Genomic DNA, 26,182 nt, shown 5'->3' with positions numbered 1-26,182 from the left:
GTATTTTTCAGTTTAAAAAAAGATCATAAATGTGAATGTGCAGAGTGATTTTAGTTATAGCCAAAAATGCAGATAGATGCATAGAAAGGACAAAAAAGATGGCTACAGAGTGACAGAAGTCAGTTTTTTTGTTGTGGGATCGGGGGTGACATTTCTTCTTTATACTTTTCAGTATCTTTCAAGGTTTCTATGATGAGTGTGTATTACATGTGCTTCCTCCATGTGTTTCTTATTTTCATCTGAAAGACGGAAGATAAGACATGGGAAAGACACAGTTGTGAGGCTGTTTGAGAGAGCCCTTGTTTAGGCAATGGGAGTTGGAAAGCAGCTACAAAAAGAAACTGTTGCATCCCTGCTGCCCATTATAAGGGAAACGAGTAACCACCCATGTCCCATAATGGCCTTTCTGCTGCCTGAAGTAACCAGGCCATTGGGCTTGTTGGAACGGCATCCACATTGAGAATCGGCTGGCTCTGGTTCGGGTCCCAGCGGCTCCACTTGGAGCCTGGTGCGCAGGCTTTACAGCATATACTACAGATTGCAGAGATCGTCTGTGGTTCCTTTAAGGTTCTGAACAAGACAAATGTTTACTAAACACACACATGGTATGCTAGGGCCTGGGTAAGGACCCAGCCTCCTAAAACTAATACGACTCCACACTGCTCTCAGGAAGCTCACGAACATGCAGGCACAGCATATCACCACAGTGTGTTAAGTGCAGTGGAGGGGAACAGAAGGTGTTATGGGGACACCGAGCAGGGCATCTGAGCAGCCTGGAGGTGGAATTTGGCAGGTGGGGTTTGTGGGGGAAGCTTCTAAGAGGAGCCAATTCCCCAGCCTAGAAGGATGAGGGCATGCAAGTTAGGCTGGAGTGGGGACTGAGGTGGGAGGTGTCAGGAAGACTGTGCCGCTGAAGTGTAAGATGTCAGGCAGATGGGAGGGACTGCAAAGGCAGGCAGGTTGTCAAGCGCTGGAGTGCATGAGTGTGAGGCTTCGCTGTAACTGTACTGCTATTTTCAAAATGAAATGCAGAAAAAGCAAAAAGCTACTTAGGGGTGCTTTGTTTCACTCCATCTCAGGTCACCCACAAATGAGACGTGCAGGGTCTCAGCTGCCATTAATAAACATGATCACTCACTACTGGTCTGTACTAGAATTATAAGCCCAGTGCCTGGAGTAAAACAGGTGCAGCTATGGTGCTTGGCTTGAAAAAGACTCCAGTAATGTTGGAGCTTGCCACATAGAATAAAACAACATCAGCTACAAAAGCAAATCACTCCAGCAAAATTTTACCCCTTTGGAATTAATTCCAAAGGAGTAAAACTTTTCACATTTAGTGAATGCCCTTTACAAAGCTAAGACCTGTATTTGAAGTTCTGAAAGGAGGCAAAAGAAAACCTCTCACCTACAGCTCTACTCTCAGTCTGTGCTATTTAAGAATTAGTATCACTGATGACTCGACAAACACCAAATCATGCTTCACAAATTCAACTGTGAAGCAACTAGGTGAAGCATTTTTTGGAAATCCTGCATTTAGGGAGGTACTGGAAGATGGATTATGGTTGTAGTGAGTCACTCCTATGGCAGAGAGGAGTTTCCCAAATCCCACTCTAGACAGAGATGGCAAAGATGACTGTTTCAGTATTTAAATCTGTGCATAGAACCATTTTGGTTTTTCTAAAGTCCAGTTTCCTAGAAACTGAGCCTGCACATCTGTACAGCCTTACCTGAGGCTTTTGGTTCTGTCAGGTAAAGTCTGCCCTGACTTGTGTGGTAGGAAATCTCAGGGTCAGGAAACCGGTTTAACATCACTTCTAAAACCCTTTGTCCCTGCTCCTCTCTTTTGTCCCTGATTCAGCCAACCACAAACACAAGTCATTAACATGGGGTGATGAACACCTGTGGGAGTGAAAGCAACTCAGAAATCCCTTTGTCCCATACCCGGTGTGGGAGGCCAAGGAGCTGCTGCCTGGTAAATACAGAATTCCTGTCATCACTTGCTCTGATGACACTGACCTGCTGCAGTCTGGGTCCACTCTCTGTCCTCGCTATCAGTTCAGAACTATTCCTTCCCCAGGCCCAAGGGGCTAAAACTATCCCCGAATAATGGTTGTCAGTATAAGTAGGGTGCATTCCCTAAGGTTCCCTCATTAAGGGCTGTTGGATAGAAGTTAAAGCTGATGGGCAATTTGTATGAACCAGAGACATAATACCTGGGTGGATGAAAGTGCTATGCCAGGATGATACAAGTGACAAGATAATGCTACCTAAGGAAAGTGACTGGAGAGCAAGCATGGACCAGGGCAAGATCCTGCAGGGTCACTGGGGCAAACATCTTTGGAGGCATCTGTTCAGCTCATGGTGATCCCTTCCTCAGCATTTACCCACTCTCCAGCCCAGCCACATGGGTAAACGCAAGCATCTGTGCACAACCAGTTAGATAGAGCTGCGCCTGTCCAGAGTCTCTTTTCCAGAAAACTGAAACTGAGATAAAAAGCTTTTAATTTAGTCTGGGCTGTGTGCAGGAACTGAGGAAACACGGGTTAGGAAATGGAAACTGCTTTTGCAGTGTAAATGTGGGAAATGCCTAGGTATAACAGAGTGGAGAAAAACTGGGTGGATGGATGAATGGACAGGTGGATGCGTGAAGGAGAAGAATGAAGCAGAAACATAGAGTGAGGCAGAGACAGGAGATCAGGGAGGGTGAGTGAGCCAAGAGCAAAACTGCCAGGGCTCCTCATGTCCTTCTGGTTTCAGATCAGCCGAGACCTGGCCAATTCCTGCCCTTCGGTTGCATGAGACATCCGTTGTACCTCCGAATCTTTATTTTTAGTTTTTTTTTTTTTTTTGCATAGCCTTAAGTAAGTTTTCTTACTACCTGAAGTAAATTTTCTGCTACCAGGAGAATTTCAGCTAAAATACAATTTTTGCTTTTCTTTTTGAGACAGGGTCTCACTCTGTCACCCAGGCTGGAGGGCAGTGGCAGGATCATGGCTCACTGCAGCGCTGAACTTCTGGGCTTAAGTGATCCTTCCAACCTCAGCCTCCTGTGCAGCTGGGACCACAGGTGTGTGCCACCACACCTGGCAAATTTTTTGTATAGACTGGGTATCTCTGTGTTGCACAGGCTGGTCTTGAACTCCTAGGCTCAATCAATCCTATCTCGGCCTCCCAAAGTGCTGGGATTACAGGTGTGAGCCACCATGCCTGGCACACACACCAATTTTTTTTTTTTTTTTTATACTTTAAGTTCTAGGGTACATGTGCACAACATGCAGGCTTGTTACATATGTATGCATGTGCCATGTTGGTGTGCTGCACCCATTAACTCATCATTTACATTAGGTAGATCTCCTAAAGCTATCCCTCTCCCCTCCCCCTCCCCACAATAGGACCTGGTGTGTGATGTTCCCCTTCCTGTGTCCAAGTGATCTCATTGTTCAATTCCCACCTATGAGTGAGAACATGCAGTATTTGGTTTTCTGTTCTTGCGATAGTTTGCTGAGAATGATTGTTTCCAGCTGCATCCATGTCCCTACAAAGGACACGAACTCATCCTTTTTAATGGCTGCATAGTATTCCATGGTGTATATGTGCCACCTTTTCTTAATCCAGTCTGTCACTGATGGACATTTGGGTTGATTCTAAGTCTTTGCTATTGTGAATAGTGCCACAATAATGTGTGCATGTGTCTTTATAGCAGCATGACTTATAATCCTTTGGGTATATCCCCAGTAATGGGATGGCTGGGTCAAATGGTATTTCTAGTTCTAGATCCTTGAGGAATCACCACACAGTTTTCCACAATGGTTGAACTAGTTTACAGTCCCACCAATAGTGTAAAAGTGTTCCTATTTCTCCACATCCTCTCCAGCACCTGTTGTTTCCTGATTTTTTAATGATTGCCACTCTAACTGGTGTGAGATGGTATCTCATTGTGGTTTTGATCTGCATTTCTCTGATAGCGAGTGATGATGAGCATTTTTTCATGTCTGTTGGCTGCATAAATGTCTTCTTTTGAGAAGTGTCTGTTAATATCCTTTGCCCACTTTTTGATGGGGTTTTTTTTTTTTCTTGTAAATTTGTTTGAGTTCTTTGTAGGTTCTGGATATTAGTCCTTTGTAAGATGAGTAGATTGCAAAAATTTTCTCCCATTCTGTAGGTTGCCTGTTCACTCTGATGGTAGTTTCTTTTGCTGTGCAGAAGTTCTTTAGTTTAATTAGATCCCATTTGTCAATTTTGGCTTTTACTGCTGTTGCTTTTGGTGTTTTAGACATGAAGTCCTTGCCCATGCCTATGTCCTGAATGGTATTACCTAGGTTTTCTTCTAGGATTTTTATGGTTTTAGGTCTAACATTTAAGTCTCTAACCCATCTTGAATTGATTTTCATATAAGGAGTAAGGAAAGGATCCAGTTTCAGCTTTCTACTTATGGCTAGCCAATTTTCCCAGCACCACTTATTAAATAGGGAACCCTTTCCCCATTTCTTGTTTTTGTCAGGTTTGTCAAAGATCAGATGGCTGTAGATGACACACACCAATTTTTAAGGTGTAAGAAGTTTCCTTATTTATTTCTAAATCTGGGATAATAACACCTATAGCTACAGTGATCATGTAAAGATTAAACCAGAAGCCAAGTGCCTCACACAGTGCCAAGCCCAGAAAAGGATCTCAATCAATAGAAGCTATTGGTACCACTACATTATATAAAGAGGAGACTTTGTGCCCAGTGCCCAAGTCCCGGTATGACTAAGAGGAAGCCCAGGGCAGCAGTGACACCTGGACTCTGGGGCCAGGATGCTTGAGGTCCAAGAGCAACTCCTGCTGTGCTATATTTAGCTTCTCTCTGACAAAACTCACATCTGCAAAATGGGGATAATAAGACAACCCAACTCACAGGTTTGTGAGGATTAAATGATTTAAGCTAAGAGCTTCGAATAGTGTCTGGCATACCATAAACGAAATGCTCAAGAGATGTTAGCAACTATTATTATCCTCATCATCATTAGTGCATCTGCTGCAGCTTCAGCCCCCATGGCCAACTGCTACCAGGGCTCCAAAGGGCCTGCTGTATGAGGCATAGGAAGGCCCCTTGGCTGTGGCTGTGGCACACGTGGCAGTGAGCTACGTGCCCTGGGTCTAGAGGTGATGCCTCCCTCATGGACCTCCAAGACTGGCAGAGGTGCACACACACAAGTGGACAGGAATGAAACAGCAGCCGAAACAGCAGCTGCAGTAGCTCCCCCAACCCTCAGTGTGGGACAGGGGTATAGCGGGTCGAAGGAGGTGGAAGGAGTCCTGGCCCAGCTGCTGGGACACAGGGACGTTTCCTGATGCTATATGGTAATGGCCTTGACCGGATAAGGACTTTTCTTTCTGGGAAATGCTTGCTGAGCAAGGGGTTACAAACCTAGATTTGATAACCAAAACATACTAACCAAGGTTTCAGTTCTGATAAGTTTTCTAACACTGATTGGTAATTCATATTTTCTATTTTAAGGGGTTTATAATAATTATTATTGCAAAACAAATGCCCTCCTATGTACTACAAACATATTACTGTAAGCAAGACTTTTTATAGTAGTTATTCTCCCTTTCTATAAAGTTGATTCAATCTCAGAACCAGATTGCAAAAGATTTTTCTCCATTTAAAGTAAAAATCTGTTGTCTCTATGATTTAAAGACTGCATTTGAAGATGTATTATTCCAGAAACCGAGGCAGCAGGAAAGAGTCACCATACTCAGAATTTTCGTGAGGATGCAGATTACCTTTTGGAAATAATTCAAAGATAGACATAACATGTAAGTTATGAAAAATGTAGCTATTGCTTTAAGGCAATGTGAAGCTGGGAGCCACATCTATTCTTACTTACCCAAGCTCTAAGAACTGCCTTGGAGTATATCTATATGAATAACAAGCCCATGCTGTGCGAAAAGCTGCAGAGTGCTACTGACGGCTGGGGGGAAGGAGAAGGAAATCTCCATAACAGATAGCAGTGTTGAACTTCTCCTAAATACCGTTGCTTTATTACTTTTCTCAGACAAAGTCATCTACGGGGTGAGTAGGGAGTTCAAATCAACAGGAAACAGTTACTGACGTCAAAGAGGTCACAGTGGAAAAGCACCCTCATGAGGAAATCTGATTGCACCATGTCTGAACTGGAAACAACTTGAATTTAACCACATTAAGAAAGATTACACAGCCTTCAAGGAAGAAACAATGAGAAGGAGTCTAATGGCTGCATTTTTTTTTGACTTATCATTTTGCACAGCCCAGAAGATGTCAAAGGTTAATTCAATCACCCAGCAACCCCTGTGTCAAGCCCACAGGCAAGACACATCCTGTCTGAGCTCAGAGACTAGTCTTTGGGAAGGTGAAATATGTCCTGAATACAACAAACCCTTAGGGCCTTGCATTTCAAACCTGGAAGGACACACAGCTCTTTTCAAAGACCAAGTGTTTTCCTGGTAATCTGGATGCATTATAGCCATCTCTCATAATGAAACCCGACAAGCCTTACTGGCATATATATACTAGACTACGGAAACAAAGAGGAAATCTAGCTTGCAGTTTAACACACTGTGAAACATCCAGGCCAGGATGTTCTTTAAAGCATAAATAAGCGGTAACATATGATAGGGGGCATAGCAGAGTCACAGCACAAGTTCACCCTTCCTGATGGAACCTCCTTTGGCATTTCTGGTCCACATACAGCTTTCCAGTACCATGGTGTAGGGCTGGGCTGGATCTGTGCACTTGGTCTTGTTCTCCACGGGGGACCTGAAACCCTTGAAGGCAGAGCCCAGATGCTAAGTGAAATATCTTTAATAGCACTAAGCACAGTGCCTTGCCAATTGTGAGGGTTAATAAATGCTTCAGGAGTGAATATAACAGGAACCATTTTTGTCTCCTGGTACAATTAAACTGGCACTTTAGAAGAGCTGGAACAAACTGACAAGATTAGTTTCACCCAACCATTTTACAGAAGCAAAGGGCAAAGAAGTGAAGTACCTTGCCCATAGTTAAAACAGTTTGTAGAAGAGTTAGGTAGGAGAACCAGGTCTGCTGATGCTGTATTTTCCTTTATAAAGCTTTTATTTTTCTACTTATAAAACTAATTATATATCCATAGTTCAAATGTAATTACAAAGTAAATAGATAGAAAATTGAGAAGAAAATAAAGAAAATGAAAATAAAATCACCCTAATCCTGACAATCAGATATAGAAGTCTCAAACTTTTAGCTTCAAAGAACTGGAGATTTCAGGGCAAATAAGAAATTTTCAAGGTAATGTTAACTATATTTAATTTTTCCTTTGTGTCCTAATCATACTTAACATTCTATAGCATGTTTTAAAAACAGAAAGGAAAAAGTAAAAAACATACGCTTCTCTTTTCATTTACATTGCATATTATTTCCTGATATAATTAGTCATCAAGAACATGATTTTTTTTAAACAGTTGCATACTATTCCCAATGCCAGTTCTATGAAGTCCTACAATTAGCTTGACTTCTAATTAGGTTAATGAATATATGAGGACATGATAGCCTTTATGCCATGATAAAGATCATTTTTTTTAGCCTGGTAAAGCAGGCATTTCTGAGTGGAGATGATTGCTAACTGGGCACGGTGTTTTAATTGATTGGGCAATCATTTAGACATCATTAATCTTTAGAGCACCCCCTAGTGGTTGACAAGAACGTCTGAACAAACCTCCTAGTCAAAACTACCCACATTTGAAATACACTAAGAGTCACAAAGAAGATATCCTGGAAGACTATCTACTTTTAAAAAAAGGTTTAGCAACTTAACAAAAGCATCCACAATAGGATTTCTTTAAGTCACCATTTCACATAGTGAAATTTTCTTTATAAAGATTTTGGTTTAAGCATCAAATAGGATATTTAAGGGCTTAGTTTGTTCTAAGGGCCTATAGGATAAAGAGTAAAAATACCATTTCATTTATTTAGATCATTTTTCATGACAGAGATCCCTAAACTGTAAACTTTTAAGACAACCACAATTTCACTTCTCCCTCTGATCTATGTATGAATTTGACACTTTTGCCATGTGGGAAGATACTAGGGTTATAGTTGATTAGACACTTTGTCCAGTTAGAGAAGTAGAGATTATGGCCAAGAATATGCTGTATCTGCCTCAAGGTGATGCCTGGGAATCTACTGGCTGAGAATTCATTTCCTCTCCCCATCTGCAGTGTTGATGCACGGGCTGAAGTTTCCGTGTGGAATGTGCCTTTCACGTGTTATTTTGAGTTTGATTCCTCCACCATAGCCATGACAAACTCTTCTCTGGTTCTCTTTTGTTGGGGAACAAAATCTGTTCAAGCAAATGACGTGCCCACGACCTCCTCCTAAACCATTAAAAAAATTTTTTTAAATTATAGTTTAAGTTCTAGGGTATATGTACACAATGTGCAGGTTTGTTACATAGGTATATATGTGCCATGTGGTTTGCTGCCCCCATCAACTTGTCATCTACATTAGGTATTTCTCCTAATGCTATCCCTTCCCTAGTCCCCCACCTGCCAACAGGCCCCAGTGTGTGATGTTCCCCTCCCTGTGTCCATGTGTTCTCATTGTTCAACTCCCACCTATGAGTGAGGACATGCAGTGTTCCCAAACCATTTTTGCAATCTGGATTACATATTGATCTCCACTGTCCATTAAGGAAGAAAGTTGCAGACCTTACTCTAAAGATACAGAGGTTAAATTAAAAAGAGGTGGAACTCTAACAGGAAGAGAAGTAGTCACCAGAAACAGCTTAAAAGGTTTATATGGGAGAAAGCACATTGTGTTAACTTTGAAGAGAAGCTTCAGTTGGCTAAGTGGAGTTCAGATGGGTTGTTAAAACCCCCAAAATGAGCAGATCCTAAGATGGTGACACCAAGAACCTCATGCCATATCCAATAGAACTCTGAGTCTGTTAGTGAACTGACTTCATCTCAGCGCTTGATTTATCCTACTATGAAACCACTTCCTTCAGATTCTTCTTCTTTTTCCACTCAACCTTAACCCTTACTTAGAATTCCTTCTTCAAGTCTCCTCTCTTCACTCTCTCTATAAACATCTACTGAAAGATTTTTGATTTTTTTTTTTTAAGACAGAGTCTCGCTCTGTTGCCCAGGCTGAAGTGCACTGGTGTAATCTTGATTCACTGCAGCCTTTGCCTCCCAGGTTCAAGCGATTCTCCCTGCTTCAGCCTCCCGAGTAGCTGGGATTATGGGTGTGCGCCACCATGCCTGGCTAAATTTTGTATTTTTAGTAGAGACGGGGTTTTGCCATGTTGACCATGCTGGTCTCGAACTCCTGACTTCAGGTGATCCACTCGCCTCAGCCTCCCAAAGTGCTGGGATTACAGGTGTGAGCCACTGTGCCTGGCCTGAAAGATTTTATATTATAGTTTCTAGTTACCAAGAGGACATGGATGACACCAAACTGATCTCCCACCTCAACTGTGTTTCTGACAAACGAGCATCTTACCACTAAATTTCCCCCAAACGGAACTCAGGCTCTTCCATTCTCTCCAGGCTTCCAACTGGCCAGAGTCCTGGCTATTCCCACTTAAAAAGTCCTGTCAAGTCTACCTCCTTAGTGTTTCCTTGACTCCACTCTATGATTGCTTCCCTGGGGTAGGCAAGTCTCCAGGTTGCGGGCCCAGCATCCTCACCAGATCTGCTGCCATTAGCCTCCCTCTGTAGATAGCAGCCAGAGAGAGCCTTCTAACATGCAAATCTTATGTTACTTCCTCCCTTAAAGATTTTGCTGGCTCCTTTTACCTAAACATTTTAGTCTAAGCTCCTCAGCAAAGGACATCAGACACATTATGACTTTGCTGCTTCATCACCACCCTCCCCCCACCACCACCATTTCCCCTCTTACAAATCTGCCTCATCTAGTCATTTGGGGTTTCCTGGGCATGTCCTACAATTTTAAGCCTCTGTACCTTTGCACTGCTGTTACCTCTGTCTGGGAGTCTATGCCCTCCTCCTGTGACTACAGGGTTCCTATTCATCTTCAAAACACAGTTCAGACAGCCCCTCCTCTGGGAAGTCTTTCCAACCTCCACGAGGATCAACCATGACTTTCTTCTCTCTATCACATGGTGTTATCATGACCTTTGACTGTAAGCAATTAAAGGGCAGGTCCACATTTTGTTCTTTTGTCTTCATCCCTGGCACATAATGTATGCTCCATAAACATTTACAGAATTGAATTTAAAATGCAAGATAAGTACACTATTACCATTCATTATAGTACACAAACAGCTAATGTCTCTGTTGGCCAGGGTCCACCTTCAATATTTAGAGACCATTCAGCCTTAAGATAGCATTTAAGGTGTCTACTTTTTGTTTTGTTGTTTTTCTTTTTTTGTGGGTTGTAAAAAATTGAGACAGGGGTCTCACTTTGTCATCCAGGCTGGAATGCAGTGGTGCAATCCCAGTTCACTAATGTAGCCTCAACCTCCCGGGCTCAAGCAATCCTCTGGTAAGGTATCCACATTTCAAGTTGAAGTGGCATTTCCACGTACGGGAAACAGAACAAAAAAAGCCAGCAAGCGGCTCTCCCTCAAAGCACAATCATATTGCTTTCAGCACGTTTTTCCATGCTGGTTGGGAACCGTTTTGTAAAACTCTGATTATCTGTTTGTACAATTCAGCCACATGTACCACACACAGGATGGGAATCTGACTCACAAAGTTCAGGGTGGGGAGGATGCTTTTCATAAAACGCCACTGACTCAATGCCTTGATGGTAAAGTGAAAGTGTAATTATTAAATGCTAAAACAAGACAAGCTGCAGTATTTCTACTGCTTGCTTTTAAAAAATAACCCATTTTAGATATATGCTCAGTCAGCTAATCTTTTGCTCCCTAGATGCCCCCAGGCTCTGATAATAATGCCTTATCGAGCAGCAGGCTTCACTGTTGAGAGCTGCCAGCAGCATGCCAGCCCTCACTCACATTAAACAGACACTGCACGCTTCCACTGTCTCCCCCGAGCTCAGGGGCTCCATCCCTAACAGTGCCACTGTCAGTGCAGGCACCGACAGCTGTAATGAGCCCCCGACAGGAACTCTGCCTTTCTATAAACTCAGACAAAAAATAATGCTTATATTTTCATAAAGAAGGTCTGACACAGTTGGGCGTTGGCCTCTATAAAAAGAAAAGTGATAACCCATTTGATTTTTCATATCAAGGATAATCACCTTGACAGTCATGTAAGGGAGCCAGGGGAGATTCTTCCCCCTGGGAACCAATGTCTGGAGACATGTTTGGTTGTTACAACTGGAGAGGTGCTGCTGGTATTTGGTGAGCTGCTGGTGTTCTGGGATGCTGCTCAACATCCACAATGAACAGGACAGCCCCCACCCCCAACAAAGTAGGCAAATGGCATTGCACTATGCAAATCAGTGATTTTTTTTTTTTATTGCAAAGGATGAAAACTTACCAGCCACTAGATTATTAAAACAACCTGACCTGTTGGTGAGGGTCAAGATGGTGAGAGCAAAGTTCTGAGCAACGTGGAAGGGCACTTTTTTTTTTTTTAAATCACTTACAACTGGTGATAAAGATCATTGTTTTAGCCTGGTAAAGCAGACAGCTCCGAGAGGCGATGATGGCTAACTGGGCATGGTGTTTTAATTGCGATTGGCCACAGATGTGTCCTGAAGCCCAAATAAGAGGCACAAATCAAGTGAATGAACAGATCCTATATCTATGAGCTTCCAGAAGAGAAACTAGAAACCAGTCTTACCACTGAACTTCCCCAAAACTGATGGGGAATGCCATTCCATTCTCTCCAGGCTCCCAACCGGCCAGAACCCTGGCCACTCCTCCTTAAAAAGTCCTATCAGGTCTACCTCCTTAGTGTTTCCTTGACCCCACTCCTATGATTGCTGCCTTGGGGCAGGCAGGTCCACGGGCCACTGGCCCAGCGTTCTCACCAGGTCTGCTGCTATTAGCCTCCTTCTGTAGACAGTAGCCAGAGAGGAGCTCTGCCATATTTGTTCCCTATTTTTCTTGGTCGTGTCCAACTCATCTTGAACCGACTTTCACCACTGGTAGACATGATTGTAGAAGGTCTGGGCTTGCTGCAGGCACAGGTTAGTTTCCACTTCACATGCCCTCAGAGCAAACCGTGCAGTCTGTGGCTTGGTGGTCCCTGGGGAGTAAGGAGCCAGGAGAACAAGGAAGCTGACTGACAAACACTTCCCAGGGTTCACTGCACAGCGATAGAAGAACGTGTATGGAGAGGAGGGAGGAATTTGGCTGGCAGGGCTCTCCTCTTTTGTTTTGGTTGGAAATTATATATTACATCATTTTAATGTTTAGAACGTCATATACCACAAGAATGGAATTAAGAGACTCTGGGAAGAGTTCCAGGACTCCCATTTGTAACACCTAAGCCATAAATCATTCTAGACCAGAAGTGGGCAGGAGTGAGCTAAAAAATACAGGCTCTTCTGCTATAACTAAGAATTGGAAACCTCCCACAGAAAGGAAACAGGAACTCCCTGGGTGGCCCCAGAGAAGAGACAGGGCATGCCAAAGCCCTCCAGCAAAAAGGGGAGGGTCTGCTGGCAAGACTGAGCCAAGCTATTAGCTTAGAGGGAAGGAAGGAAAAGGAACCTTGCAAAGAAAGAGTCAGTCGCTTTTGATGGCACATGGGTTAGTATAGAGATGGAGACAGGAGGTAGACAGGGTGTCCTCATAGCCTGATGCAGGGGCTGCCGGTGAACAAACTAGTCTAGCCAGCGGGATGAGAAAGATCATGCAAGTGGCACTGGGAGCAAATGCAGCCTATTGGGGCTGCTACTCTTGCCATTCTGCCTCCTGCTTTAAACCTCCCAACCCCTATAGTGACCCAGAATCCACTGCTAACCAGAGACAGTACCAAGGACCAAGGACTTGAGCTAACCCTCTCCCCAGTAATTTCACTGCATCCTACAAAAAATATAAGGGAGCACTTGATCTGCAAATGTAGCTTCAGACAAACCCCCCAGACTCTTCAAGCAGATGACTGCTCTGAGCCTGCCTGAAAGGAAAATCCAGGAATTGCCACAGGGAGCAGCCTGCATGGAGGGTCACCAGCTGAGACTACAAGATGAACAACCTGTTCACGAGCTTCAGCCTTATAAGCTTCCCAAAGAATGTCAGTTTCATGAGGGCAGGGACTCTTTTCTGTTTTGCTCACTGCTTCGTCCTCAAGGCTTGAAGGCGAGCCCTACACCTCGCAGATACTCAGTGCATATCTGCTGAATGAATGAACACATTCCCCGCTAACCTGCCAGTGCACAACTCTACGTGACAAGTCTGCTAACTTTCTGTTGACAGGGCTGTTTCTGTTCATGAGACACTGTGGATAATTCTGGACCTAGAAGAGATGGATGCAGCTGGGTTCTCAGCAGAGATTAAGTAATTAAGGAAAACCCAAGTAGTTAAAAACTAGAATATATTACAGGGTATGATTTTGATCCAAAGCAGTCAGGCTTTCAGACTGCATGATTTTCTCTTCACGGTGGGGTGGCAGCCCCTTGGCAGCCACTTCAGGTCCTACCTGGCAGTCCCAGCTGGTCACAGCAGGAGTCAACCCAGCTTCCTAGGGAACCATCTGCAGCCCACACCCGAGGGGCTGCTGAAAGCTATTAGTTGGCTTTAGTCTCACAGCCAATCAGGTTGTACTTCTGAGCAAAGACTGGCACATACTTAAGAGTTTCCCCTAGAACCCAATGTTCATTTTCAACTACCTTTCCTTTTGTAGCATAAGGACTATGTTTACTACATGCTATCTACTGTATACTTTTCTTTCATGTGTATTAGTCTTCTCTTCCCAACTAGAATGAGTTTTTAAAAAACTGTTTCTAGCCAGGCACAGTGGCTCATGCCTGTAATCCCAACACTTTGGGAGGCCAAGGCAGTAGGACTGCTTGAGGTCAGGAGTTCAAGACCAGTGTGGGCAACATAGTAAGACCTCCAACTCTGCAAAAAATGAAAACAAATAAAAGAACTGTTTCTTTTGCCTAGCATTCAGTCAGTGTGATCCTGGATTGACTGATTTTTCACTAAACTACCTGGCAGAACACCCATCTCATTTTCACCCTTGGAGCAGTCCTGGCACTTGGTATTTCAATAAAGGGCCCTACTGAAGCCAGAGTATCTATAACGTGGCAGGCTTTAAGGGTTCCAAGTTGGGTCCAGGAAAACCACAACCAAGCAATCACCACCCCAAAAGCTTTCGGTCATCATGAGACACAGGGACAAATTGTGACCTGAGTTGTGTTCTGGTTACATCAAATATTTTAATTACACAAAACTCCATATACCATCTTACCAGACATGGAGGTGGCGGTCTACTCAGTCTCTAGGTTGTCAACGATAATGTCGGCTACCAAAATCGAGACCAGTTACAACGGAACAACCTCAAACTGAAAAAACAAGCCGACTATTTCAAATCCTTTTGTCACACCAAGTATCTTGGCAGTCCCATCCAAAGAGACAGAGCCAAAGACACAGCTTGAACTTCAGGTTCTCTTATTCCTATTCATTTTTGTGGCCCTATTTAGCAACAGAAGGTTAGAAAGCCTGGTAGCCTGAGAGGACAGAAGCAAAGGTCCCAAATAATCCCCCCAAAATCCAGATCCTGGAGACGGCCTATGCACATTTTGTCTTCAGAGAATCTTCAGCAGAGAAGGAGGCGGGTCCAACACATGTTGGCCCCAAAGTCAGATCTTGTCTGACTATGGAAATAAATCCGCAATTAATAACCTAAAAGAAAGATGGAACACTATGAATAAGGTAGGAACATGCAGAGACAGGACACACCATGCTCTGGCTCATTTTCTATTTTGATCGGAGCCAAAGGCAAACTGCAACCAATGACCCGTAGCAGACCAGATTGTATGTGTAGCAGCCAGTGCTCAGGGAGAGGGGGAAACCTAGTTCCAAACAGATCAGAGGAAATATCCTCAGGTATTTCACAAAAGGCCAAAAACCACCTACTGTGGAAAACTGCCTCTATTCCTGTCTAATGACAGTATTCTCAGCTGTACATATTAGAGACTCAAAACTTCTATTTGTGATATAATGGAAATGGCTTGTATACTATTTAGCAGGACAGTCAGGTCAGGAATCCATGCACTGACTCTGGCTTGCTATGTGATCTGGGGCAAGTCGTTTAACTTCTCTGGATCTCAGTTGCTAGGACTTTAAAATGAGGATGATACTCTTTCCTGGATGCTTTGGGTATTAAATGAGATATTTTGTTCAATGGATATTTATGGAATGCCAATGTGCAGTTCAGTTTCATAGACACTGGTAATGAATATGAGCACCTAGGACATATGCTAGGGTCTCATGAACTGCCCTTTCCTTCTTCGCTCATCCCCTCCTGCAAAGTGGGTACCATCCAGTCCCCAGGAATCAACCAACTACCCCAAGGCATGAATAGAGGCTTCTTCAGAATCCCCATGCCTGTGAAGGGGAAAGTCTCCCAGCCTTTCGGCTATACGTTCCCTTCTCGTCTAACTCTCTGTCACGGGGCCTCTTCCCCTTGCGCTGCGCGTCACAGTAACACAGAGCACACGCAGTAAAGCCACTGCAGGGGCCGAGCATGCCTCCTCCTCCCCACATCCAGCAGCTGGCAGGGGCTCAGCCAAATGCTCAGTGAGCCCGCGGGAAGGGAAAGGGGAGCTGGAGGCGCTGGGAAGCATCACAGCTGGACAGCGCAGGCTGCAGCCCCGCTACGTCCCCACATGTTGAAGCCAGCTGGAGAGGCACTCCCTAAAAGTACGCTGGCCAACAGGTCCAGGAGTAAGGAACACACCTTTAGGTGGAGAGGCTTATCTCAAAATAAAAGGCAGGGGACCTTCTTAAAGACAAGTGGGCCAGCTAAGCCAGAATTAGAACTCAGAGCTCTTGTGCTGAAGGTCACGGTGCAGTTGTCTGCCTGGGGAAAGATTAATTCCAGGGCCACATGACTGCCTTGCTGCCTGGCTGCTCTCTGCCTCTCCCACTTCTTTGCTAATATTTAATACAACAACAATGGAGAAAGTAATACAAAGAAAAGAATGTTCCTTTGTACTCATGCTGCCAGGTACACTGAGCACACTGAGATCATTTTGCACCAGCACGTATGCAGCGATGGCATTTATTTCACAAGATTCCAAGATATTCTGACCTTCAAACACCAGGATTTCAACTTTGTTGGCCATTTGTTGGTTTCTTATGGAAGGCTATGGTCCTGCCAGGAACTCCATCCTTGCAGGCTGACGTCGTCAGGACACCCCAGCAGGCAGAGGAGCGGGAGGAGGCAAAAGCGCTGGGCATCGGAGCATCCTGTGGCCACCTGAAAGCGGTGGATCCTAAACATAAACTTAAGTCATTCCCAAAACAATGAGGGGTACTTGGCTCAGCCCTCTCACCCAGTCCCAGGGCCTGCTCGTGAGAGGCTGTTTTGGGCACTGGCCACAAAGTGTCTTCCGTTTTCCAAATGGAAACCTTTGCTTCCATAAACTGGGTCTCTGAACAAAGCCTGAAGCCTCAGACCAATATTTACTTTGTCGCTCCCCCTTCCTGTGATGGCTCCCCTCCACCCCCAACCCCCTAGTCTTTGTTCCTCTCTCTCCAGGAGGAGAACCGAAGGGGAGGCCCCTGGGAGCTGGGGATGGGGGATGGGAGGCCTGGATTCCAGGACATCCAAGCCAGGGACTCAGCTGCTGACACAACCCTCACTGATTCAGATAAAAGGAGTGTGATGTGAATTTCGCCAGAAATGAGTCAGGGAGGCAGCATGTACTAGGCTGTATCCCAGGTCCTGAGAGACCAGGGGTCTGGACCCTGACTTAATAACGGCTTATTCCTCCTACCCCCATTGGTAAAGAAATGTAATCCGATTACCAAATTTGGTAAATAGGAAAAAAAATCATTCATAATTCCACTATCTTAATCCAGTCCCTGATAGCTTATTGGCATAATTTCCTGGCAGTCTTTTTTGGGGCGGGGGAGGGGAACGGGTCTGCTAATTCACTACCTTGGGCAGAACCCGACATGGATACAGACTGTTCATCATCATAACCTCTGTATTATTTCCTGGATTCTAACCTCCTATTTTTACCATTTTCTGTGACAGATTTTAGGCAAATGACTTAACTCCTCAATGTCTCACTTCTCCATTTGACATAATGAAGATAATAATTGTACCTATCTTATAAGGCTGTTATAGGAATCATGTGCAATAAACAATACATGTTAGGTGCTTATGACAGTGCCTTGCAATTTAACTACTTAACATAAAATTATCTCTTGACTGGCTGAAAAATCTCATCAAATAGTATATTATTGAAGTGTACCCCCATTGCTAAATGCTGAAGTTGTTTCTAATATTTTCCTATTATAAATAATGCATGACACCAAAGCAATCTTGACCAAAAAGAAAAAGCTGGAGGCATTATACTATCTGATTTCAAAATCTACTACAAAGCTACAGTAATCAAAACACTATGGTACTGGCACAAAAACAGACATATAGACCAATGGAACAGAATACAGAGCTCAGAAATAAATCCATACTTTTACAATCAATTATCAACAAAGATCCCGAGGACACACAACAAAGGACTGTCTCTTCAAAAAATGATGTTGAAAAAACTGGATATCTACATGCAGAAGAATAAAAATAGACCCTCATCTCACATCACATAAAAAAATCACTGAAAAATGGACTAAAGACTTAAACGTAAGACCTGAAACTGTAAAATTACCAAATGACGACTTAGGGGAAGAAATCTGTGACACTGGCATAGGCAATGACTTTTTAAAATATGACCTTAGAAGCACAGGCAACAAAAGCAAAAACAGACAAATGGAATTATATCAAACTAAAAAGCTTCTGCAAAGTTTCTACAACCAACAGAATGAAGAGACAACCTGTGGAATGGGAGAAAATGTTTGCAAAACACGTATCTGGATAAGGAGTTAATATCCAAAATATAGAGGAAACTCAAACAACTTAATAGTAAGAAACAACCCAATCTTAAAATGGTTAATGGACCTGAATAGACATTTCTCAAAAGAAGACATACAAATGGACAACAGGTGGTGGGAGTGGAAATTAGTTCAACCATTGTGGAAAACCATGTGGCGACTCCTCAAGGATCTAGAACCAGAAATACCATTTGACCCAGCAATCCCATTACTGGGTACATACCCAAAGGATTATAAATCATTCTACTCTAAAGACACATGCACATGTATGTTTACTGCAGCACTATTTACAATACCAAAGACTTGGAACCAACACCAATGCCCATCAATGATAGACTGGATAAAGAAAATGTGGCACATATACACCATGGAATACTATGCAGCCATAAAAAAGAATGAGTTCATGTCCTTTGCGGGGACATGGATGAAGCTGGAAACCATCATTCTCAGCAAACTAACACAGGAACAGAAAACCAAACATCACATGTTCTCACTCATAAGTTGAACAATGAGAACACAGGGAGGGGAACATCACACACCGGAAGCTGTTGGGTGGGAGGGCAAGGGGAAGGAGAGCATTAGGACAAATATCTAATGCATTTGGGGCTTAAAACCTGGATGACCAGTTCATAGGTGCAGCAAACCACCATGGCACATGTGTACCTACGTAACAAACCTGCATGTTCAGCACATGTATCCCAGAACTTAAAGTAAAATAAAAATAAATAAAAAGTAAAAAAAAAAAAAACAAAAAACACACCACACACACAAATAGCCAACAGGTATATTAAAAATGCTCAATATCACTAATAATCGGGAATATGCAGATTAAAACCACAATGAGATATTCTGTCATACTTGTCAGAACAGCTATTATTGAAAAGATGAAAAACAGGTATTGGCAAGGATGTGGAGAAAAGGGAACCCCTGTATACTGTTGGTGGGAATGTAAATTAGTATAGCCATTTGGAAAATGATATGGAGGCTTCTCAAAAAATTAAAATAGAACTACCATATGCTCCAGCAATTCCAATACTGGATATACATCCAAAGAAAATGAAATCAGCATGTCGAAGAGATGACTGCACTCTTATGGAATAAACCTAAGTGTTCACCAGTGGATGAATGGACAAAGAAACAATGGAATATATACACAATAGAATACTGTTCAGCTTTTAAAAAGAAAGATATCTTGTCATTTGCAACATGGATCAACCTGGAGGACACTGTATTATGTGAAATAAGCCAGGCACAGAAAGACAAATGCCGCTTAATCTCACTGATATGTGGAATCAAAAAAAGCCAAACTCATAGAAACAAAATACAATAGTGGTTACCAGAGGCTGGAGGATTAGAGAGATGTTGACCAAAAAAGAAAACATAAATAAAGCACTGAAAATTAAACATCTTTATGAATAACATTTTATTCATTACATTATTTTTATAGTCTAGATTATCAGAAAAACAGATCCAAGAGTAAACATTTTATGAGTTTTAGTTCAGGTTATCAAATTAGTCACAAACTATTAGCATTTGCAGTGCTATCAGAAACATATAAGGATGCCCATTTATACACTTGTAAGCAGTGTATATGATTATTAAAAAATAGGGGAAATAATCTATGGGTTCATAAACCTTTGTAGCAACCTTGATAAATTATCAAATATTTGAAATTTGCTTACTATTTCCTTTTTGCCAAGAACAAAAGGACCTATAAAATACTTACTTTCTCAGTGTTTGCTGTCCCCTCCATGTGGGTGTCCGGGCTGGCCACTGGGAAGCCCTGGGACCTTTTTTCTTTGGTGTGAGGAGGGAGGGGGTCATCACCACAATTGAACTGACTCACTTTTGAACAGCAATTCACACTGTACAAAATATTCTGCATTCTCTCATTTGACCCTCACAGCGATCCTGTTTTCATTTTAACGACGAGAACTTTAAGGCTCAAAGGAGTTTTAGGACAGACTCAAGCCATTTAGATGGTGGAAAACAAAGCTAAAACAGAGTTCAGGTTTTCTGTTCCCAAGGGCGATGCCATTTCCATATTGTCAGGTTGGACGGGGGCCAAGACAGACAGGAGGTGTTTAAGCCCAGGCTGAATCAACCAACTAAATGCAGAATAAGACAACATATGGAGTCAGAGTCAGCCTGACCTAAACTTGAACCTTGTCTCTGCCACTTACAATCTAAGGGATCCTCGGCTAGTTACTGCCCTGCTCTGGGCTTCAGAGAGACTGAGTCCACGGGGCTGCATGAGGGAAGTGCTGTTTTTACAAAGGCCCTCACAGTGAAATGCTCTGCAGATCGAGTGGCTCCAACACCTCCTCTCACTCCTAAATTCTCCAGGGGAGACTGTCACAGTTCAGCATTACGCACTGATTAGCATCTCACTTCAGAAGCCAGGGCCTGCAACAGTGGGCAGCTAAAAAGTAAGCATCTTTCTGCTGTAATTTCTCATAGCAAGTAACACTTTCTGTTCTTCATAGTTTTACAACAGTAAATGGGAATTGTCACTGAGGACTTCTGACAGATGAATGCACAGCGAACAAATGCCATGTGTATTGTGGAGTCCGATACCTTGCAAACCTCAAAGAAGGCATCAGCGAGAGCAAAATTAAAATTGTATACCTCTATCTCAGCATGAGAAAAACTCCCTTGCTGCTATTTTTTTTTTTTCTTCTTTTTCTTTTTTGAGACAAAGTCTCGCTCTGTCGCCCAGGCTGGAGTGCAGTGGCATGATCTCGGCTCACTGCAACCTCTGCCTACTAGGTTCCAGCGATCCTCCTGTCTCAGCCTCTGGAGTAGGTGGAATTGCAGGCATGCACCACCACACCAAGCTAATTTTTATATTTTTAGTAGACGGGGTTTCATCACGTTGGCCAGGCTGGTCTCAAACTCCTAGGCTCAAGTGATCGGCCCACCTCGGTCTCCCAAAGTGCTGCCTGCACTCAGCCTCACTTGCTTCTTTGAAGTGGGTTCCCACTACTTCTTTATGATTTAGCCTAAAGCAGGGGAACATTTCCTTTATCCTTTGCTTTGGAGACATCTACTACGATACACACATCTTAAACCGCAATGGCAGTTCCATGCATTTGGTTTCTCTGGAGGAGAAATAAAAACTTTGCGGTAATGACTGCCACCTTGTGGTCAAACATAAAACTTCCACTAGGAAAAACAGACTTCAATGCTAGTAAAGGCTTCACCCGCTAAACACTGGGAATCCCGTGTGGCCGCTAAAATTTTGGTATATTGTATAATTTATATATTTTCCTGGAACATTTTGATTGTATATGCTATATTGATTGGGTTCCCAATCTGTTCCAGGTTAATTTCTCATTTTACTCTACCATAACATGATCTAATTGTTGATGAGATCTTTGCTTATACTCACCAGAATTTCCTTTTACAGATCAAATTCCCCTGAGTTAGGTTTGAGATACTTCTTTATTTGCTTCGGCAGTAGTAACTTGGAACCACTGCTGCTGCAAGACCAGGCTAAGCTCACTAAATACCAGTTGACTGCTTGACTCAAAGGTTACCAGCTGGTGAAGATGACCTAACCTCATGTCATAGGAAACCATGTGATCTTTGGCTCAGGCCCTAGGAAGGAGATCTGAGCAGTCACCTGGCTCTGCAGCTTGACCCGTGGTGTTCATGGTGGTGTTCAGGAGGCTGGCGCTTGAAACCCTGGCGGGCAACCAGTATCAGCTACCAGCTATCCCTCTCAAGCCTGTAGCTGTAACTCCACTCCTCTATTCCAAGAAAAGAGCCCAACAAGGGGGTGAGGGCAGGGGAGGGGCTGTACGCTGGCAAAGTGCCCAGCAAAGGAAGGGCTTCAAGGCTACCCCAGGGAGCAGTGTGGGGCAGGGAGAACTGGAGCTCCAGGGGAACCAAGGACCGGCCCAGCAGAGGGAAAGAAGAGGATGGGGGCAGGAGCAGCATGGGCTCCAGGGCCATCAGGAGTCACTGAGGACCAATGAGGAGCAGAGGGGAAGGGAGAGGAGTGCAGGGGAGTCGAGGCCCATGAAGCCATTAGCTGCCTCCCCAGTTTTTTTCTCTTGATAACGCTGGAGTGGCGTGGGAGTCCACGCCATGTATCTCCTTCAGTGCATCCTGTCACCAAGCTCCCAGACTTCTCTGCTCCACCCATTCTCCAGGCTGCACGTGTCCCTCCCAACACAGATTTGAATACAAGTGATCCTAAAACACACGAAAACGCCCAGCTTCAGTCACAGCTAGAGGAATGCAAGTTAGAACTTCAAATATACCATTTTTCTAACCTCTCAGATGACCCAAATGACAGATAGCATGCCGTGATGGGAAGGCGGGGGAAATGCATCTTCTCACTCAAGCTTTGGGAGTGTGAATTTAGAGACGCAGCCCAGCAAGTAGGGAAGAGCCTGCCTGTACTCTGCCGTCAGACCACCTGGCTTCAAACCCTCTCTGCCACTTCGGAACTAAGCTTCTTTGTACCTACGTTTTCTCCTTGTGAAATGGGGTGATAATAACAGAACTTATTTCAGAGGGTTACTGTAAGGATTAAATGAGATAACAGACATAAAGCACTTAGAACAATGTGTGGCATATGAACAATAAAATGTTCGCTATCTTTAACCACAATGGAGGAGAGGGGCAATTGGACTCAATCAAAATGTGAAATGCATATACCCTTTGACCAAGCAATACTACTACTAATAACGTGTCATACAGAAACACCAGCATAAGCACACAAAGACAAAAGTATAAGGGGACTCACTGCAACAGTGACTGAAATAAAAGACTAGGAACATAATACATAGCAACAGAGGAGGACAAGTTAAATTAATTATGTCATGTTCTAAAATGAAGTACTATGCAACCATTAAAAATGAGGCAGCTTGGTATATAGAAATACAAAACGATTTCCAATGTATACTATTAATATTATGTCTTAAAAAAAAAAAAGTGGCCAGGTACAGTGGCTCATGCCTGTAATCCCAGAACTTTGAGAGACTGAGGTGGATGGATTGCTTTAGCCCAGGAGTTTGAGAGCAGCCTGGGAAACATGGCAAAACCCCATCTCTACAAAAAATACAAAAATTAGCCAGGTGTGGTGGCATGTGCCTGTAAGTCCCAGTTTCTCAGGGGGATGAGGTGGGGGAATCACTTTAGCCTGGGAGCTTGACGCTGCAGTGAGCCATAACCATCACAGCACTCCAGCCTGGGTGATGAAGTGAGACCCTGTCTCAAAAAATAGATTAATTAAATTTTAAAAATACAGAATCATGGGCAAAGTATACTATTATTTGTGTTTTTTAAAGATAAATATGTATGCATATGTGTGCTGTTATATATGCTTTTGTGTACAGAAAATTCTCTCAAAGGCTATAAATAAAACAAGCAATAATTGTTTCTTTCAGAGAAAGGATATGAATATTTGGAGGATACTTATATTACCTATTGCAAGAAATTAGATTTTCATAATTAAAACATACAACCTGATATGTCATTCCCCTGCTTCAACTTCTTCCATGACTTTCCATTGCTCTCAGGACTAAACTTAAACCCCTTAACGCAGCCTGCAAGGATCTTCATGGCCTGGCCCTGGCCCAGGCCCACCTCGGCTGCCTCAGTTCTCACCAGGCCCCTCTTCAACCTCAATATGCTGCGTGTGCTGAGCCTCCTTCACACCGGATGCTCTGTCTCACCAGCAGACCTATGGCGTGCTGTTGACGCTGTATGACATATTCGCCTTCATTCTCTGCCTAACTAATTCTAACTCATTCACCTGGTCCCAGCATGGCTTTACCTTCCCTAGAGGTGTATTGCCAGCCTCCCTGACCGGGTCAGATGCCCCTATCCCGCTCCCATGGAATCCCCTACTTCCTTGATGGTGGCACAGGTCAGGAACATGCCCAGAATTCACTCTCCCAGAATGTTTTTTGACAGCAAGATTCTGACACCTCTGTATGTACAGACCCTCCCTCTCCAAGACCATTTTCCCTCTTCATTGATACCAGAAGCCCAATTTTGAGCCTGATTCTAAATAGAAGCAGAATGTCCTGCGCCAGGGGCTGAATCAAGGTTGGCGTGAACCAGTCATGGTCTGCCAGCTTGTCTTGGCCTGATATTTGCTCTTGCAGCCTCCTTGCTAAGGGCATGATATGGTTTGGCTGTGTGTCCCCACCCAAATCTCATGTTGAACTGGAATCTCTAATGTTGAGGGAAGGGCCTGGTGGCAGGTGACCGGATCACGAGGCAGATTTCCCTCTTGCTGTTCTCATGATAGTGAGGTCTCATGAGATCCGGCTGTTTAAAAGCGTGTAGCATTTCCCCTTTGCTCTCTCTCTCCTGCTGTCATGTGAAGCCCTGCTTGCTTCTCCTTCACCCTTCCGCTATGATTCCGTTTCTTGAGGCCTCCCCAGCCATGCCTCCTGTATGGCCTGTGGAACCGTGAGTCAATTAAACATTTTTTTCTTCATAAGTTACCCAGTCTCAGGTAGTTCTTTGTAGCAATGTGAGAACAGACATACAGGGCAGTTGACCCAAGTCTAGGAAAGATCTTCCCTCCCTGAAAAAAGGAGACTGGCCATGAAGCCCTTCGGCCCCTGCCCTTGTGCTTTCTGCTTTGCTATCATGCCAAGGTGTGGCATCTAGGGCTGCAACAAATACCTTGGGACCCCAAGGGAAAGACATGCCCAATGTCACTGAGCAACAAATCCAACCACAGTACTGTTATCATCAGACTTCTCATTATGTGAAACAAGTAAAAAGTTTACTAATGGACCAAACCCATCTTTTCTATTTATTGTTTAATCCACCGCTGGTCAAGTGTTCCATTAACTATAGCCAGAAACATTCCTAAATGCATACCATTATAGGGCCGACAGATTCAATTCCTAAGACCAGTCCATGGTTTCAGGCAAAGGGACACTGCTAAAGCCAGGAGCAATGCCCTGGGATGTTCCTAATCAAGGTACCTCTCTGGGTCCTCTCAGACCCCTCTTCTAAACTCCTGTGCCCAGGTCAGAACCAGCCCAGCATTTAGGAGCAGAGTCACAGCCAAATTCATCAAGATAATCAGCCCATGGCATTTTCTCTGTTCTTAGATTTCTGTAACCTTCACTCACCTAGAGAAGATGTATGTATGATGACCTTTTCAATCCCGGGACACACAACCCTCACATGCTCCTTCCCCAGACAGCACAAAGGAAGGGGTGAATTCATAAGCTTCCATTTTTCCTCCAGAGGTTGTCAGAAGTCACCAATACCTCCATATGACCCTGCCTTGGGAGCCCATCCCCCAAAATTTCTGATACTCAACTTTACGAAATCTCCGGTATCTTATTGTCTCAGCTCTTTAAGAAAAGAGGCTGTTAGTGCAGTGAATGTGATTCATACTTACAGGGGTCTGAAAGCAGCAGAACAACTGAGTGAGAAAGGGGTGATTGCGGGCCAGAGACAGGATCCTTTTCTCGGTCATGGTGCATTCCACATCATCATCCTGCAGAATCACGTCCTTCTTTAGCACCTTCACAGCATAGAGGTCTCCTGTTTCTTTTATTCTTGCAAGCATCACCTATGGCAAAGCAAAAGGAGGGAGCATGAGAGAGTCCTCTTGGGGATCTTAGGGTGTGTGCAAACAAGGGGAAGAAAGAATGGCACATGTGAAATGTGAGTATGTGTGTGTGTGTGCATACAGAACAAGCTTACTTCAACCCAAACAGTTAAAGCCAAGACTCACCTTCCCAAAACTCCCCTTCCCCAACACTCGGATGAACTCGAAGTTGTCGATACCAAGTCGGCTGGAAGAATTAACCCCAATCCCATTTCCTTCTTTGCTGCTCTCCTTTCCCTGTCGTCTTAGGGTCGATCTGGAAACGAGTTTCTGAAAGAGTAAGAACACAAAATTGCAGCAGGAGCATGGAGCACCCATGCACAAAGAAGACCTTACTGGCTGGGAGCAGTCTCACCCCCAGTATAATGCGGGAGAAAGATCAATTCAGCTTGACGGATGATTGGTTCTGCCACTCGAAGCTCCCTCGGTATCAGCTTCTGAATCTGTGCTTACTGCTTTGTGTGAAAGGTCAATTAAAAATACATCTAAGCCATGGAGTTACAGTTAGCGCTCAAGTGGAAGTGCATGGGAACACCAATGCCTTGCGTGGTCCCTCGGGTGCGTTCTGCGGTGGCTTTCCATA

The 26,182-nt window shown here is 43.8% G+C and overlaps 1 protein-coding gene across 7 annotated transcripts in view; it reads right to left on the bottom strand.

The window, feature by feature from the left end:
• Nucleotides 1–26,182, bottom strand: part of PRKCH (protein kinase C eta) — a 232,879-nt gene that overhangs the window by 68,787 nt on the left and 137,910 nt on the right. For 6 of the 7 annotated variants that reach the window (XR_012415843.1, XR_012415844.1, XM_073997490.1 and 3 more), the window contains exons 8-9: nucleotides 25,726–25,869; nucleotides 25,387–25,560 (exon numbers count right to left, since the gene is read on the bottom strand). Coding sequence is in view for 5 of the 7 variants with exons in the window: in XM_073997490.1 (XP_073853591.1) it covers nucleotides 25,387–25,560; nucleotides 25,726–25,869 (318 nt within the window). In the remaining 2 variants the exon portion in view is untranslated. Of the gene's footprint in view, nucleotides 1–176; nucleotides 22,203–25,386; nucleotides 25,561–25,725; nucleotides 25,870–26,182 lie in introns of those variants that run through there. The other variant, XM_073997492.1, reaches the window with a different exon arrangement.

The sequence above is a fragment of the Macaca fascicularis genome, chromosome 7 (genome assembly GCF_037993035.2).
Source record: "Macaca fascicularis isolate 582-1 chromosome 7, T2T-MFA8v1.1".
In the NCBI taxonomy this organism is placed as follows: Eukaryota; Metazoa; Chordata; class Mammalia; order Primates; family Cercopithecidae; genus Macaca; species Macaca fascicularis.
Note: the sequence above shows the minus strand (reverse complement) of the source record. Positions and strands in the feature narration are given on the sequence as shown.